At 34.3% G+C, this 13756-nt stretch overlaps 4 protein-coding genes across 4 annotated transcripts; 2 read left to right on the top strand and 2 right to left on the bottom strand.

Moving 5' to 3' along the window:
* Nucleotides 1–596: 596 nt before the first annotated feature.
* Nucleotides 597–2621, top strand: MONOS_357 (putative target of EGR1 protein 1; the record flags this gene model as incomplete). Its single annotated transcript, XM_067873577.1, has 1 exon — nucleotides 597–2621. One exon carries the CDS (start codon nucleotides 597–599, stop codon nucleotides 2619–2621), a length of 2025 nt encoding a protein of 674 aa, XP_067735950.1.
* A 578-nt stretch (nucleotides 2622–3199) lies between these two features.
* On the bottom strand, nucleotides 3200–6884 carry MONOS_358 (uncharacterized protein). The gene is made up of 2 exons (XM_067873588.1): nucleotides 5105–6884; nucleotides 3200–4880 (listed from the first exon to the last, which is right to left on the bottom strand). The coding sequence occupies exons 1-2, from the start codon at nucleotides 6842–6844 to the stop codon at nucleotides 3225–3227; spliced, it is 3396 nt and encodes a 1131-aa protein (XP_067735949.1). The 5' UTR covers nucleotides 6845–6884; the 3' UTR covers nucleotides 3200–3224.
* Nucleotides 6885–7348: 464 nt separating this feature from the next.
* On the bottom strand, nucleotides 7349–8344 carry MONOS_16771 (Rac1b, Rho family GTPase; the record flags this gene model as incomplete). The annotated part of the gene is made up of 6 exons (XM_067869644.1): nucleotides 7349–7753; nucleotides 7797–7885; nucleotides 7996–8011; nucleotides 8072–8098; nucleotides 8148–8202; nucleotides 8324–8344. 6 exons carry the CDS (start codon nucleotides 8342–8344, stop codon nucleotides 7398–7400), a joined length of 564 nt encoding a protein of 187 aa, XP_067735948.1. The 3' UTR covers nucleotides 7349–7397.
* Nucleotides 8345–8398: 54 nt separating this feature from the next.
* On the top strand, nucleotides 8399–11768 carry MONOS_359 (putative arginyl-tRNA--protein transferase 1). Its single transcript, XM_067873599.1, has 6 exons — nucleotides 8399–8519; nucleotides 8566–8615; nucleotides 8670–8784; nucleotides 8836–9768; nucleotides 10012–10112; nucleotides 10263–11768. The coding sequence occupies exons 1-6, from the start codon at nucleotides 8458–8460 to the stop codon at nucleotides 11681–11683; spliced, it is 2682 nt and encodes an 893-aa protein (XP_067735947.1). The 5' UTR covers nucleotides 8399–8457; the 3' UTR covers nucleotides 11684–11768.
* The last annotated feature ends 1988 nt before the right edge of the window (nucleotides 11769–13756 follow it).

Below are 13756 nucleotides of genomic sequence, written 5' to 3'. Positions count from 1 at the left end.
AATGCCTGAAGTTAAATATTTTGTCCCATATTAACTTATTTATTGATCTATTTATAGTGAAAAAATATTCTTTTTTATTTTACAAAAAAAAAATAGTTCAAATCTGCACAATTTGAAAGATAATTCATTAATTGTTTCTCTTCTTAACTCTTCTCTTTCTTTCTTTATTTAATGATTCTTTTTATCGAATGAAAACAGAAATAAATAAAATATCTTTGCAATTGATAATCAATTGATTGAATGAATAATTTCCAAAATAACAAAGAATTTTTTTAACCCACTTATCACAAATAACAACAAATGATTGACCACTGAACGTGACATTCCAAGACAATCAAATTATATTCAAAAAAAAAGTGTGAATAAAAAACATTTCATTTTACAAAAATTTAACCATACAAACATGATTGAGAAGTGAATAAATTAAATATGGGTTTGTAATAATATGTTTTTGTTCAAGACCGATAAAACTTGCAATAACAAACATTTTTATGAACCATTCAATAACTCTGGTGAATAAATTGAATTTTGATATCGTTTATTATGAACTAATAAATATCTTAAACGATGCCCTTTTTGTTTCAATTGATTTTGAAATGTCAGGAATACGAGAAAATAATGGACTTTTAGATGATACATATTTTCCTGAAGAATATCTGCTTGTGAAGGAATCAGCAGAACGATATGGTTTGTTGGGAGTTGGTCTATCAATCTGGTGCGAATCAAAGAAACCTCTTCAATCAATAGGCAGAAATTTTGTTGTCACAAATTGTTATTTTCCGTGCTTTCCAGCAGCACAGTTTTCAGTTTTACCAAGTAGTTTGTTGTTTCTTGTCCAAAATCACATGGATCTTACAGAAACATTTTTAAATGGTATCCCGTTTTTTGAAAAGGGAAGGAAAAATTATTCTAATGAGATAAAAAAAGATACTAACAACCCTGATCTTGGCAATTTGTTTAAATATATTTCTCTTCGAAAAATTCCGCTAATATTGCATAATGGATTTATTGATGCTGCTTTTTTGTATCATTCATTTGTTGGTCCACTTCCAGATACTTTGCCAGAATTTTGCGAGAAATTCTCAAGTACATTTCCAGAATTTTATGATACAAAAGAACTCACTTCCCTATGGAATCGTATTTTACCGCCTATTATTGAGAAAGTTGGGAATCCATCTTGGCTGGATTTGATTTTTACAAGATGCGTATGGAAGAACTGTCTTTCCTATTTGCGTTCTGAGACTTCATTTGAATGGACTTATCAATCATTCGGAAAAGTAAACAAATGGCAAAGTTCATTTTTAAAGCAAAACAAAAATCGTGCGATGGAAACAAATAGACTCTGCTCAATTCTCTTTGATGTTGACAGACGGTTGAAACATGCAAATCAGAAATCAGCAACATCCAGTTCATCTCCGCTTCCTTCACCATCTTCATCTTCTTCATCTTCTTCATATTCTTCACCTTCTTCACCTTCTTCATCTTCCTCTTTCGTTTCATCTTCATCTGTTTTAACATTGGCATCTTCTTCCTCCGTTTCCACGAATGACTTAAAGAGCACATTTGAACAAAATTCTCAACAAAAAAGAAACGGAATAACACATCCTTGTTTTCACTTTGTGCGCGCAGGCAGATGTCACTCTGGCAAAAAATGCAATTTCAATCATGACTTGAACGAGATAATATTTATGGGAGAGCTGGCAAATGGACTTGATGTTGATGAAGTGAGGGAGCAAGTGCGGAAATTCAACGTGCAAACTGCTGTTCCAAAAAAAGACAAAATCAAACCAGTTGAAAGCACCTCGTTTGCCCACAACCCTGGCTTTGATGCATTTGCCACCGGATACATCTTTGCCTACTTGCTCCATCAGCTGCTGGAACCGAAGGAGCTTTTCAGTCTAAAAGCACCAGAAGTGTCAAAGCGCAAATCTGTTATATATCCGAGCCAACACAGAAAGGACGATGCAAACTTATGGACGCCTGCACCCGATCGGCGTTTTATTCTTCCTTTGCATTCGTCGATCATTTCGTGTGGGACACATCCTCAGTGCCAATGGCCAAGGGTCATCTTAATGGGAAAGAAAAGCGAAGAAGACTTAGAGGAGCTGGCTGCTTTGATCAACGAGACACATAATCTGAAACTTTCTTCATGTGCGCGCTTCCCATCATTATCATCGCCTTCTTCATCTTCTTCATCTTCGTCCTCTACACCTTCTTCATCCTCCTCAGCACAATCATCATCATCATCATCATCTTCCTCTTCAAAAGCACCAGAAGATTTATCACGCGGCTCATATTTGTACATACCAATTTATGAACGGATATTAAAAGAGCCACAAAATACAACAAAAACTGTTGCTGAATTAATGCAGTTGCACAAATCAGGACACGAACGAAAAGCGCATTCACCTGAAATGCCAGAGGATTCGAATGAAAAACAGTCAAATTCTGTCAATCTATCGCAAATGTCGAATGACGAGGAATCATCCAGCAGTGATTCAGCTCATCATGAAGCTCGCAGATCTTCACCAGACGCATCTGTAGGGAAGTTCATTACGCTTTCTCCACATCACCGTTCAGATGACAGCCCTTCATTGCATGCCAAACCAAAAGCCTCATAGATTCAATCTTTTCCAAAAGAGACTGAATAAAGACCACTTTTCTTTAATTCAGAAAAGAAAATGCAACCAGATGAAACACAATAAAATTTCATAAAACTTACAAAGTTAAAACTAAAAAACACCAGATAAATAATTTTTAAATTACTTATTTCAAATATTTATTGTTGTTTGTTCCTTTTTGAAATTATACTTTCGTTCGAGTTTTGTTCACAAAATTTTCCTCAATGGGAAATAAAATAAAAAAAAAATACAAAATACATGTGAATGCTTAAAATATAATTGCATATAAAAAAGTTAATTATCTTTGCTTTCCCATTGAGGAAAAATTTATGGTCAAAACTTGGACGAAAGTATGTTTTCAAAAATGATTAGTCATTTAATTTCATTTCATAAGCATTTTTTTCAAAGCAAAAATAAAAATTTAAAATTTACTTTGAAAAGGCAATTAAATCAAACATTCAACTATCGATGTGATGCTACTATTTTTTAAATAAAAGAGTATCAATTCTGTTCATCCGCACATTCTATTAATTCTGAAACAACACCAAAAAATAAAAAATAAAAAATAGAAATTAAATAAAAAATACATTTTTCATGAAATGTTTAACTCAAAAGCGAAAAAGGCGCAGGATGAAATGAGCACCATGACTTCGCACGGGCCTCCAAAACAGGAACAGCCACAGCCGCATCGATCGGATCTGCTGCTTGAAGCACTCCCTCCTTCAGGGATACAAGTTTGCTGTGAAGTTTCACATCCTTCGAGAAAGGAGGAAATACATTTGCCAACACAATGAGATCGAATGCCATCTGAAACACACCTTGTTCTGTGCAAAGAGATGGAGTTGATGCAACAGCAGGCAGAGATTCAAGTGCTTTTGAAATAGCATCACACAGGCGCTGAAGAAACAGAGAGGGAAGAACGGATCTAGGCTGAACTGAAAGAGTGAGGAAGCGAAGAAGAGAAGAAGAAGAAGCAGAAGCAGAAGAAGAAGAAGAATTGGATGAAGTGGAGTGTGCGTGTGGAAACAGATGCAGAGAGTCTGAGTCTGATGCTGAAGAAGCGCTGCAACAGAATGAGTTGTACACTTCAGCAGCACAATTAATGAGAGAGATGACATGTTGTGAAGGCGAATCAGAAAGAAGAAGAGAAGAAAGTGCTGCAGAAGAGGAAGAATCAGCAGAAGGAGTTTGGTCTAATTCGTTTGATGAATTTGATGTATTTGACGTGTATGATGAACACACCATCCATTCGGATGAATGCGTTGTGATGTCCAACAGACGGGTGAACGAAGAGATCAACGGTGCCACAATAACTTTGTCCAGAAATGACTGAAAGAGCGTAGATGATTCTGAAAGCAGTAGAGAAGAAAAGCCATCTTGTTTTGGATCAAAAGAAATAGTCTGTGTAATTTCCTTTGAAGACTGAGGTTGCTCTGAAGAGAATAAGCTGGCAAACTCTGGTTCATTCTTTGCATCCTCTATCAGAATGAAAGCTTCCCTCAAAAAGGCAGAGAATGAGACAACCATTTCGATGTTCTGCTCAGCTGCTTCTGTTGCCATCTGCGACAGCGCCTTCTGAAGAGCAGCAGAAAACTGCACAGCAACAGAAGAGGCAAACGAAGAGGGGAGAGGCATTTTTGTGTGCAAAAGCAGCAAGTCGCTGAGCCATTCGCGATAGAAATAGCGAATTTCTGAGGCTGCTTGGAGAGAGAGAGGGTGAGAGACAAGAACAGCGGAAGGCAAAACATTGAAGAAGGAAGAACGAAGATAAGAAGAAGAAGAAGAAGAAGAAGGATGATTTTCTGAGGATTTTGTGGAGGAAGCCGATGAAAGAGCAGATGATAACGAAAAGGCAGCTGATGTAGAGGAAGTGTTTGAGGTTGAAGTTGAAGATGTAACTGCAGAGTCACTTAGCAGTTTTTTGTGTTCTTTTGCGATTGCTTTTATGAAAGTGCTGCATACTTCTGTTATATTCTTCACCTTTTCTTTGGAGATGTGAATTGCCTTCATCCGAAAAGTTGACAAAAAGAAAGAATCAAACGGATGAAACAGATAAGATGAGGGAAATGAAGATGTTTGAGAAGAAGATGAAGAAGCATCTGTTTCAGTATTCCTATCAGCGTGCTTGAAGATGAGGTTGTCAACAGCTAATTGCCAGTTTGGAGAAGAAACCAGAGGATTCAAAGAAGAATAAACACAATCACGAAGAGAAGCCAATTCTGCACAGCTTTTGAGAGGGCCAAGAGTCTTTAATGAATCCTGTGAGTGAATATTGATTAGAACATTGAAATATCAGCAAAATAAAGAATGTTAACAAATAAAAAAAAAAATAGCAAAGGAAATGAAATTTTGATCAGCAAACAACAAAAAACGCACGTCCGATTACAAATCAAAGACGATGTTAAAATTAAAAAAAAAAAAAAAAAAAAAAAAAAAAAAAAAAAAAAAAAAAAAAAAAAAACTCGTTTCACATTCATCCAAACCACTGAACTGAGAAGGCGCGAAACAGAAGCGATCCAATGCATAAACAAAAAGGAAATGGCATCTCTGACATCATCATCAATCACAAACAATGAATGCATTTTGTTATAGTTCGCAATAATTCGAGATGTTAAAGAAGAAGTTTTTGAGTGTTGTTTGATTTCAGAGCTTGATTGATAATTTAAAAGTGATGATGAATCAGAAGAGGAGGAGGAGGAGGAAGAAGAAGAGGAGGAAGAAGAAGTATCTTTTGTTTGCATCTCTTTAAATTCTTCTTTTCTCTTCATATCGCCTTGCTTTATTTCATCTTCATTGATATTTTGCTGCACTTCTCTTGACATTGGCAGTTTCAATGAATTGTTCATCGAACCCTCATCTGCTTCACTTTGCCTGTCATTTCCTTTCCTTTCCGTCTTCATCTGAGATTCATTTGCCTCTCCGCTCTTCTCTTCCACTGCAGTGTTATCATTCATCTCATCTAAACATTCCTTTTCCTGCTTCAGTTCAGCTGACACATCCATCATGCTCTCCAATGCAGATGACAGAAACAGACCACAGCAAACAGCATCAGAAAGACTCATCCCACTCAAAATGCTCAAATCGGAGTGTGCTTCTTCTGATTGGACTGGAGAAGATATTGACAAAGGGGAAGATGAAGGAGAAGGAGAAGGCGAAGGAGAAGGCGAAGGCGAAGGAGAAGGAGATGAAGACAGTGAAGAAGGATGACGAAGAGAAGCAAAATTTGAAGCAGAAGAAGCAGATTTTGAAATGTGCGCAGAAGAAGAAGAAGAAGAAGAAGAAGAAGAAGAAGAAGAAGAAGAAGAAGAAGAAGAAGAAGAAAAGGAAGAGTTGCTTTTGGGGTTGCTATCAGCCGGAGAAGCCACATCATTTGGCGACAGCGCAGAGATTGCGCAAAGAAGATCTTCGTCTTCGAGTGAAAAACGGACACAGGAAGGCTGAGTGAACGAGAAAGAAAGAATAGAGTCAGAAGGATCAGAAAAGCCATCTGCATCAAGCGCTGAAGAGGAGATGTCAGATTTCTTTGATTCAGAAGACAGGGTATAATTAGCAAATGATAGCGGGCTGCATATGTTTGAAGAAGATGGACTTGTAGATGATGTTCCTATGTTCACTGAAACTTCGGCTGCATTCGTGTCCTTTTCTTGTCTTTTTGAGTTAACAATGAGATTACATAGATTCAACTTGCCCTCTTTGTTCTGAAAAAATATGTTATAAATGTCAACAATGGTCTGAGTAATCAATTGAGAAATTAAAGTTGCTGGAAGTTCTTTAAACTCATCAGTGCATTCATCATTTGTTTGATATCGTTTTTCATATTCATTCTTTCTCATTATAAACTCAATTCGATTCATCTGAAGAAAAAGAAATGATTGAACAGCTGCTACAATAGGAGAAGGTTCATTAACAAGTAGAAATGATGAAGAAACAAGGAGAGCAACCAATAATGATTGAGAAGAAATATCACATTTGCTTGAAAAACTCAAAAATGCGGTCTTCTGATGCTGAACAATTGAAGAACATAACGAATCATAATTAAAACTTTCTAAGGTTTGAGTAAGAGCATTTAAAAGATTCATTTTGCTACGTGCATTTGTTCCTTGAATAATATTCGTTTCTGTAGATTCTGTTTCAATTTTTGTTGCATTCATCTCATTTTGCATTTCTTTCTTCAAAAAATTTATCATCGGAAGAATTACATCAATTAAATTTGATGCAGTCATAAGCAACAATGATGCTCGAAAAATGTTATTTGTTCGTAAACAAGTCATTATCTGTAAATTCAAAAACTCCTTCATGAAAAAAGTTTAATTTATATTCAAATACAAACATTTTCTTGAATTCTTGAAAAAAAGCATAAAGTAAATTGTAACGGATCAAGCGCGGATACGACAGGCTTTGAAACATTAAGTTCAAGATGAGAAAGTCCTGTTTTAATTGCAGGGAAAGTGTACTTCAAAAGTTGCAAGCTATTGTATTCATTTGATTCAATAGCCTCTGAAATTTGTAAAAAAGTTTTTGTGTGCTCTCTTAAAAAATCATCCAATTGAGCTGTTTGATTTTTTATTTTTTCTCTGTTAACATTTAATTGTGATATTTATAAATTACTAATTAATTCAAACTGAATTTCTTTTAAATATTGAGTCGCTTCTTCATAAGTGAGATTTTCCATTTCTTTCAAATTTTATTGATTTGAGAAATGAACATTGATCTTAAATTCCTTAACAACATAAAATACAACTAAAAAATCATGTTTATAAAACAATAAGTGATTTTTCACAATATAACACATTTTTTGCCTTCATCAGTCATTTGAACAATTGCCTCTTCAAACGCTTCTCTAACTCCTGTGTTTTTTAAAGCGCTGCATTCTTTATAAGCAACTGCCCCTGTTTTCCTCATTGCTTCCTTACATTCTTCGATTTTTATACATTCCGATGGTGAGGTTTCTCTTAAGTCACATTTTGTTCCAACCAGAACAATTTCTGCTTTTGGACAATGCTGTCTTAATTCTTCCCTCCATTTTGTTTGAGCATTCATAAACGATTCACGAGAAGCTACAGAAAAACATAGCAAAACCATGTCTGTTCCTGGATATGAATAAGGTCGTATTACATCGAATTCTTCTTGCCCTACTCAAACAAAAAATAAATAAGATTCAAAAAATAAAAGAACCTGGAGTATCCCAAAGCTGAAGCAAAAGCTGTTGATTTTTAACCTGAATTTTACATGTATAATTATCAAAAACACTTTCGTTTGTTTCACTATGATAACGAAAATTTAAAAACATAAAATACAAACGCTTTTAAATGGTTTTGAAAATTTGAACAAAATTCATTAATATGTTAAATTGAAATAATATATATATTTAAACAAACTTGGAATAGAATCTAGTCAAAGTTTCGAAGTATTGACAAGATATAAAAATGATATATATAATTTGATAAAACCTTTTGGAAATGCACCATTTACATGAACTTTAATATATTATAGGATTAAATAAGCTTTATAAATAGATAATAAAACCCATTAATAAGCAAGTTTTTCCAACGCCATCGTCTCCAACGATTACAAGCTTTTTCTGAAAATTTACGGATTTCCATCAATATTCAAATGAAATTTATTTTGTTTATTGTTTTACATTATCATCATGATAGAAAAAACAACATTTGATTTTAATAGAGATAAATGACTGTTAATACTTTAATATCTACAGGGTTCATTGGAATCTGATCTTTTTGAAAACCCTAAATAAATCTTCGCTCTTTCAAGCAATTATGCGTGCTAATTGATAGCAAGGTTAAAAGCAAATATTTTCAATTATTTATCATAAAGGATGCATCACGAAACTGATATAAAAGAATTAGCATCTATTTTTGCTGCTGAAAGTGATTTTCGGTACATTTTTTTAACTTCATCTTTTCATTTTATTCTGTGTTGTAAGTCAATCATATTGTTCATATTGCGGAACGAAAACTCCAAAACAATCATTTTGTTTGAAAAACATAATTATTGCTTTTTTATTTTAACTTTTTTATTTTGAATTAGCTTTCTCTTATTTTTTAATGAAGCCTTCTCAATATGAGCATTTAGTTAATCATGGCTTTCGTCGTTCTGGATCTTATTGCTATAGATATTATCCATGGTTTAACTGCTGTCCACAGTTTGTTTATGTTACATATTTTGAAAATGATGAGTATAATTTTTTTTTCAGATATTCTATCCGAGTGGACATAGATAAATTCATTGCTTCTCATTCAAATCATAGAGATATTAGAAGATTTTTCAGATTTCTTGACGGAGATTGGCCTCCTTCTGAGAAAGCTCTTCATTCAAAGGATAATATTTCTGCTAATGCCAGCACTTTCCGTGGGCATGCCAATGCAAAAGATGTCTCATCTGCTGTAAAAAAGTTATCTGATGTTAGAGCAGCACCACCACCCTTTGAAGGACCTTTATTACCTCCAAACATACCTTTACCAAACTTGTACTCATCCCCCCGTCCTCTTCCAGTTTTTATAAACAAGCCATTAAATTTTTCAACGTTAATTCCAGCGAAATTACAGAAATCCAGGTATGAAGGCGATTACTATGGAAGAAAATCGGAAGAGACAACACCAAAAACGCTATTACTTTGCGAGATTGTTGGACGATATCACACTTTTACAATTGGTATTCGAACAGCTGCTCCAACAGAAGAATCATTTGAACTATATGACAAATACCAGAGAGTTATTCACAGCGTGAAAAAAGATAAAAACAAGAAAAGCACTGCGAAACCTGAAAGTGAAGAAGAAGATGGCAAAGAAGAAGACGAAGAAGACGATGATGATGATGTGCCCACGATGGAATCTTTCACTAATTTTCTGTGCAATAAAGGCCCAAAGTTCAGACTTGAGCCTGCCTTAAATTACCTCGAACGGCATCCAAAAGTTGTTTACCAGCTTTTCAAGCAAGAAAAACAAGAGTCAGAAAAAGCTTCAGAAAAAGAGAGAAACGAGGCAACTCTGCGTTCTTACAGCGAACTGGTGTTTGGGGCATATCATATGGAATATCGTCTTGACGGGAAGCTTGTGGGAGTGAGTGTAGTTGATTTGTGTCCAACATTGCTTTCATCAGTCTACTTCTTTTATGATCCAAAATACAGGTGTTGTAATTTGTAACATATTCTTTTCTTTTCTTTTCTTTTCTTTTCTTTTCTTTTCTTTTCTTTTCTTTTCTTTTCTTTTCTTTTCTTTTCTTTTCTTTTCTTTTCTTTTCAATTTTTCATTTCCTTCATTTTGTTTTTTCTATTTTTCATTTCAACTTTTTTTATAAAATTTTCATTTTTTCATTTCATTTCATTTCATTCATTTATTTATTCTACATCTTTTTATATATCTGACTTTAGGTTTTTAACGCTGGGGTATCTGTCTATGCTGATGGAAATGGATTTAATGAGAGAAATACGAAAGCAGTTTAATTGGCCAATTTTAAAATACTACCATCTTGGTATGAATGAAGAAAAACTTGAAATTTTTATTATTGGTCCTTTCTTATTCAAAAACATAAATGGTTATGTTATAAGGAAGAAAACTTTTCATTTTTATTTTATTTCAAATATTATTTTTATGTATTCACTTTATTCATTTGCTTATGAAGGACTTTACTCTGCACTGAATGTTAAAACGAGTGTGAAATGCAAGCTCTTTCCATCCGAGTTGCTTTGCCCCATTTCATTCGCATGGGTGCCTGCTCATCTCTTCTTCAACAGCTATTCGCCTGTCACTCCATTTGATATCGACTTCATTTCATTGAGAGAAAAACAATTAAAGCAATCTGAGGCTAAAGAGTCTTACTCCAATAAAGATGCACCAGAAAGCAAAGATAGAGTTGTGGAACAGGAAAAAGCAACTTCCTCTTCTACATCGTCAGATTCAGCACTCAACACAGATGCTTCTTTGTCAACAAAACCATCATCTTCAACAACATCTTCTTCTGAGAAGCTGTCCTTATTTGAACAACAGCTCAGGTTCTACGCCACCATCTATCCCTCAAGGTTTGCAGATCTCAGAGAAAAGGCGTTGAAGGAAGAGAAAGAGAAACAAGAAAGAAACGAAGTAGAAAGAAGCATCGATTGCGACTGTGGGGCTGATGCGATGGGAGATGGCAGAGATGCTATTCTCAAAGAAAACAATGAAGCAGCCAAAAACAACATGGCTTTAGAGCGTATATCTGGTTTGGATATACAATCAGATCCATTATCAATTTCGTCTTCGTCCTTCTCCTCCTCCTCATCATCGCAACCTTCTTCTTCCTCCTCCTCTTCTTCTTCTTCTGCTACCGCTTCAACAAATCCTGAGACAAAAAAATCTTCATCCTCTTCTTTCTTAATCCAAAAAAAGCATTCGAAAGCACAGCAAAAGACTCTCACGACGCTAATTCCACAATATCCAGAAGAGTTTTCTTTGTCTATTTTCCATCTTGGGCAGCTTATTGGCCTTCCTTCACGTCCTCTTATTGTGCATCGTGATTGCCCTGTGTGGAAGGCGAAGACAGAAAATGACATGGCAACAGAAGAGGAGAAGAGAAAGATGAGAAATAGACTGAGAAAAGGACTGACTGTGGATATCGTCAGAGAGATTAAAAAACTGAAAAAACTGGGCCCGAGAAGAAAAGAAGGATGCGATTGCTTTTTGGAACCCTCAGATGCAGAAATAAATGATTCTGAACTGATGAAATTAGATGAAGAAAAAGCAATATTGGAAGAAATGAGTCCATTTGACAACTCGCCTAAATGCAAAGAGCTGCGATGTGATCATTCAATTTGGGATGAATCAGAGCCTCTTCAGCTAACTTTGGATCCAAAAAGAAAAATCATACCAAAAGAACCCAGATGCGCTGCAGCTTATTTCCGCGATGGAACACCATCTTTTTTGTATTTATGTAACAGAAACGAAGAAGAGATCTTTGCCAAGTTAGAAACAATGTGCGGGAAAGAGTTCACAAACGAAGCATTTCCATACATCCGTGGATCGTTACTTCAGAAATACTTGTATTTTCACTATGAAGTGAATGAATGAATCTTTACTTTCTTTTATTTTTTTAATAAAACAAATATATTAAGTATTTACGAACAATTTGACGTGAAATAATTAACGCACGCATTTATATAGAATTATTTTATCTTTAATTGCGAAATAGTTGAAATTTTTCAAACTGTTTTTTTTTTCCACTATCCCGTAATATAAAATTTATATTGTCCTTGTTCACAAATTTGGATAATCAGTATAAAAGGCCTATTTCACAAAAAGTGCACTTTACTTACACGTGTTTTAGGAATATAATACGTTTGACTATTGAAATAATATATATATTGCATTTTATTTGTGGAACTTTCTTTTTTTATAGTTTCTCATTTTTCCTATTGAAACAATAAGCATTGCATAAATATATATATATGCGTCTCAATGACCTTTTTTCAAGTAATCACTGTGATTTTTCTAAAATCATATGTTATGGAGGAGATTTCAAATGCTCATTTTGTCAAATATCACTTTTGTACAACAAATTTTGCAACACAACAACAATTTGGAGGGAAAGAAAAAACATTTAAGCATCAATACGATTTTCCTATTCCTCATTCAACTTCAATTTCATTTCATATTCAGCTTCAAAATTCTTCTCTTGTCATTTCACAAGTTCAGGCACTTAACAAACCTTTTTCGAATTTTACCGACATAACTTGTTCTTCATATCTAAAGTTAGATCATTTGATTATTACGTCAAGTGGTTTTGATTTTTTCGATTTTGATCAAGTTTACGGAAGGGTGAGCATTATTAATTCATCAATAAAAACAACAATTCGAGATTCAAAATCCGACATCAACTTATGCGAATCAAATATTGTCCTTGGAGATATGTCGTTTGTGAGATATTCAACTAATTCTCTTTCTGAGCACCATCGCGCAAAACAAAAATTTATGGAAAGGTGTAGTTTTTCTTTGAAAGATTGCCTTCTTTCAAATTTAACGGTTCAGAATAGTCGCAAATGTTCAAATAAACATTTATCACCATATTCTTACACTGAACATACTCTTCAAAGCAATTACTTTTTCATGTGTGAAAACTTTCAACAAGGAGAGATTTTCCCATCATTATCACAAACAGAAACATATAAATCATTTAACAACACATACATCGGATGCGAGCAGCAGAGTTTTATGACAAATCAAACTGAAATCAATTCTAACATTTCAAATGGAATTATGCTTTTCCAAGAAATTTCGTTCGAAGATGATTATTATTGTTTTTGTTCAAATACGTTTTCAAGCAATTGTTCGTTTTCAACAAAGACAAGAAATGCAAATTCGAATGGAGGAGGTATTAGCATAATTTTCAATGAAAATACGCAAACGGTTTCAACAAAAGTTGAGAGATGCATATTTAACTGCTGCTCAGCGGTTGGTAACGGAGGTGGAATTGCTATTCATTGTGGCTTAGCAAACACTCGATGGAACATTTATTTAAATCAGAATCTATTTTACGAATGCCAATCACAAAAAGGATCTGGAGGAGGGTTGTCAATAAATGGAGCAGTAATTACAAACAATGAATCATTGACGCAAAAATTAGATTCTTCGAGTTTTGGTACCCTTTTAGTTCAAAATTGCATTTTTATGCATTGCCGTTCTGCAAAATACGGGAATTCACTTTCTATTATGGATGTATTTTCAAACTTACGACAAAAGAGAAATAACTTTCTTCTAAATGCTGCTGAAAAGCATTCTTCTTTCCTCTGCTCAAATCTGTTATTTATTTCATCTTCTCTCACAAAACCTTGCAACACATCACACGAATCACTAAATTGCATTGAGAGATCTGATGAATCTGATTTTTATTTTTCTTCATATGTTAGAGTTCCGAGTGATAGAAAAGCACATCACGTGATTGTTACTGAACAATTCCTTTTTAATGATGCACATTCGATTTTTTCATATCCTCTATTTTCCACTTTGATTTTTTGTGTTGATTTCAACGTTTCTTTGCTTCAATCGAATATATTTCAGACTATGATTTCGATTAGATCACCGACTTTCGCCTCTTCACCTCTCTTTTTTGCAAGGAATTTATCTGAGATTAATCACTTTTCATTT

Source organism: Monocercomonoides exilis (genome assembly GCF_001643675.1).
Source record: "Monocercomonoides exilis strain PA203 chromosome Unknown scaffold2-2631571, whole genome shotgun sequence".
In the NCBI taxonomy this organism is placed as follows: domain Eukaryota; phylum Preaxostyla; order Oxymonadida; family Polymastigidae; genus Monocercomonoides; species Monocercomonoides exilis.
Note: the sequence above shows the minus strand (reverse complement) of the source record. Positions and strands in the feature narration are given on the sequence as shown.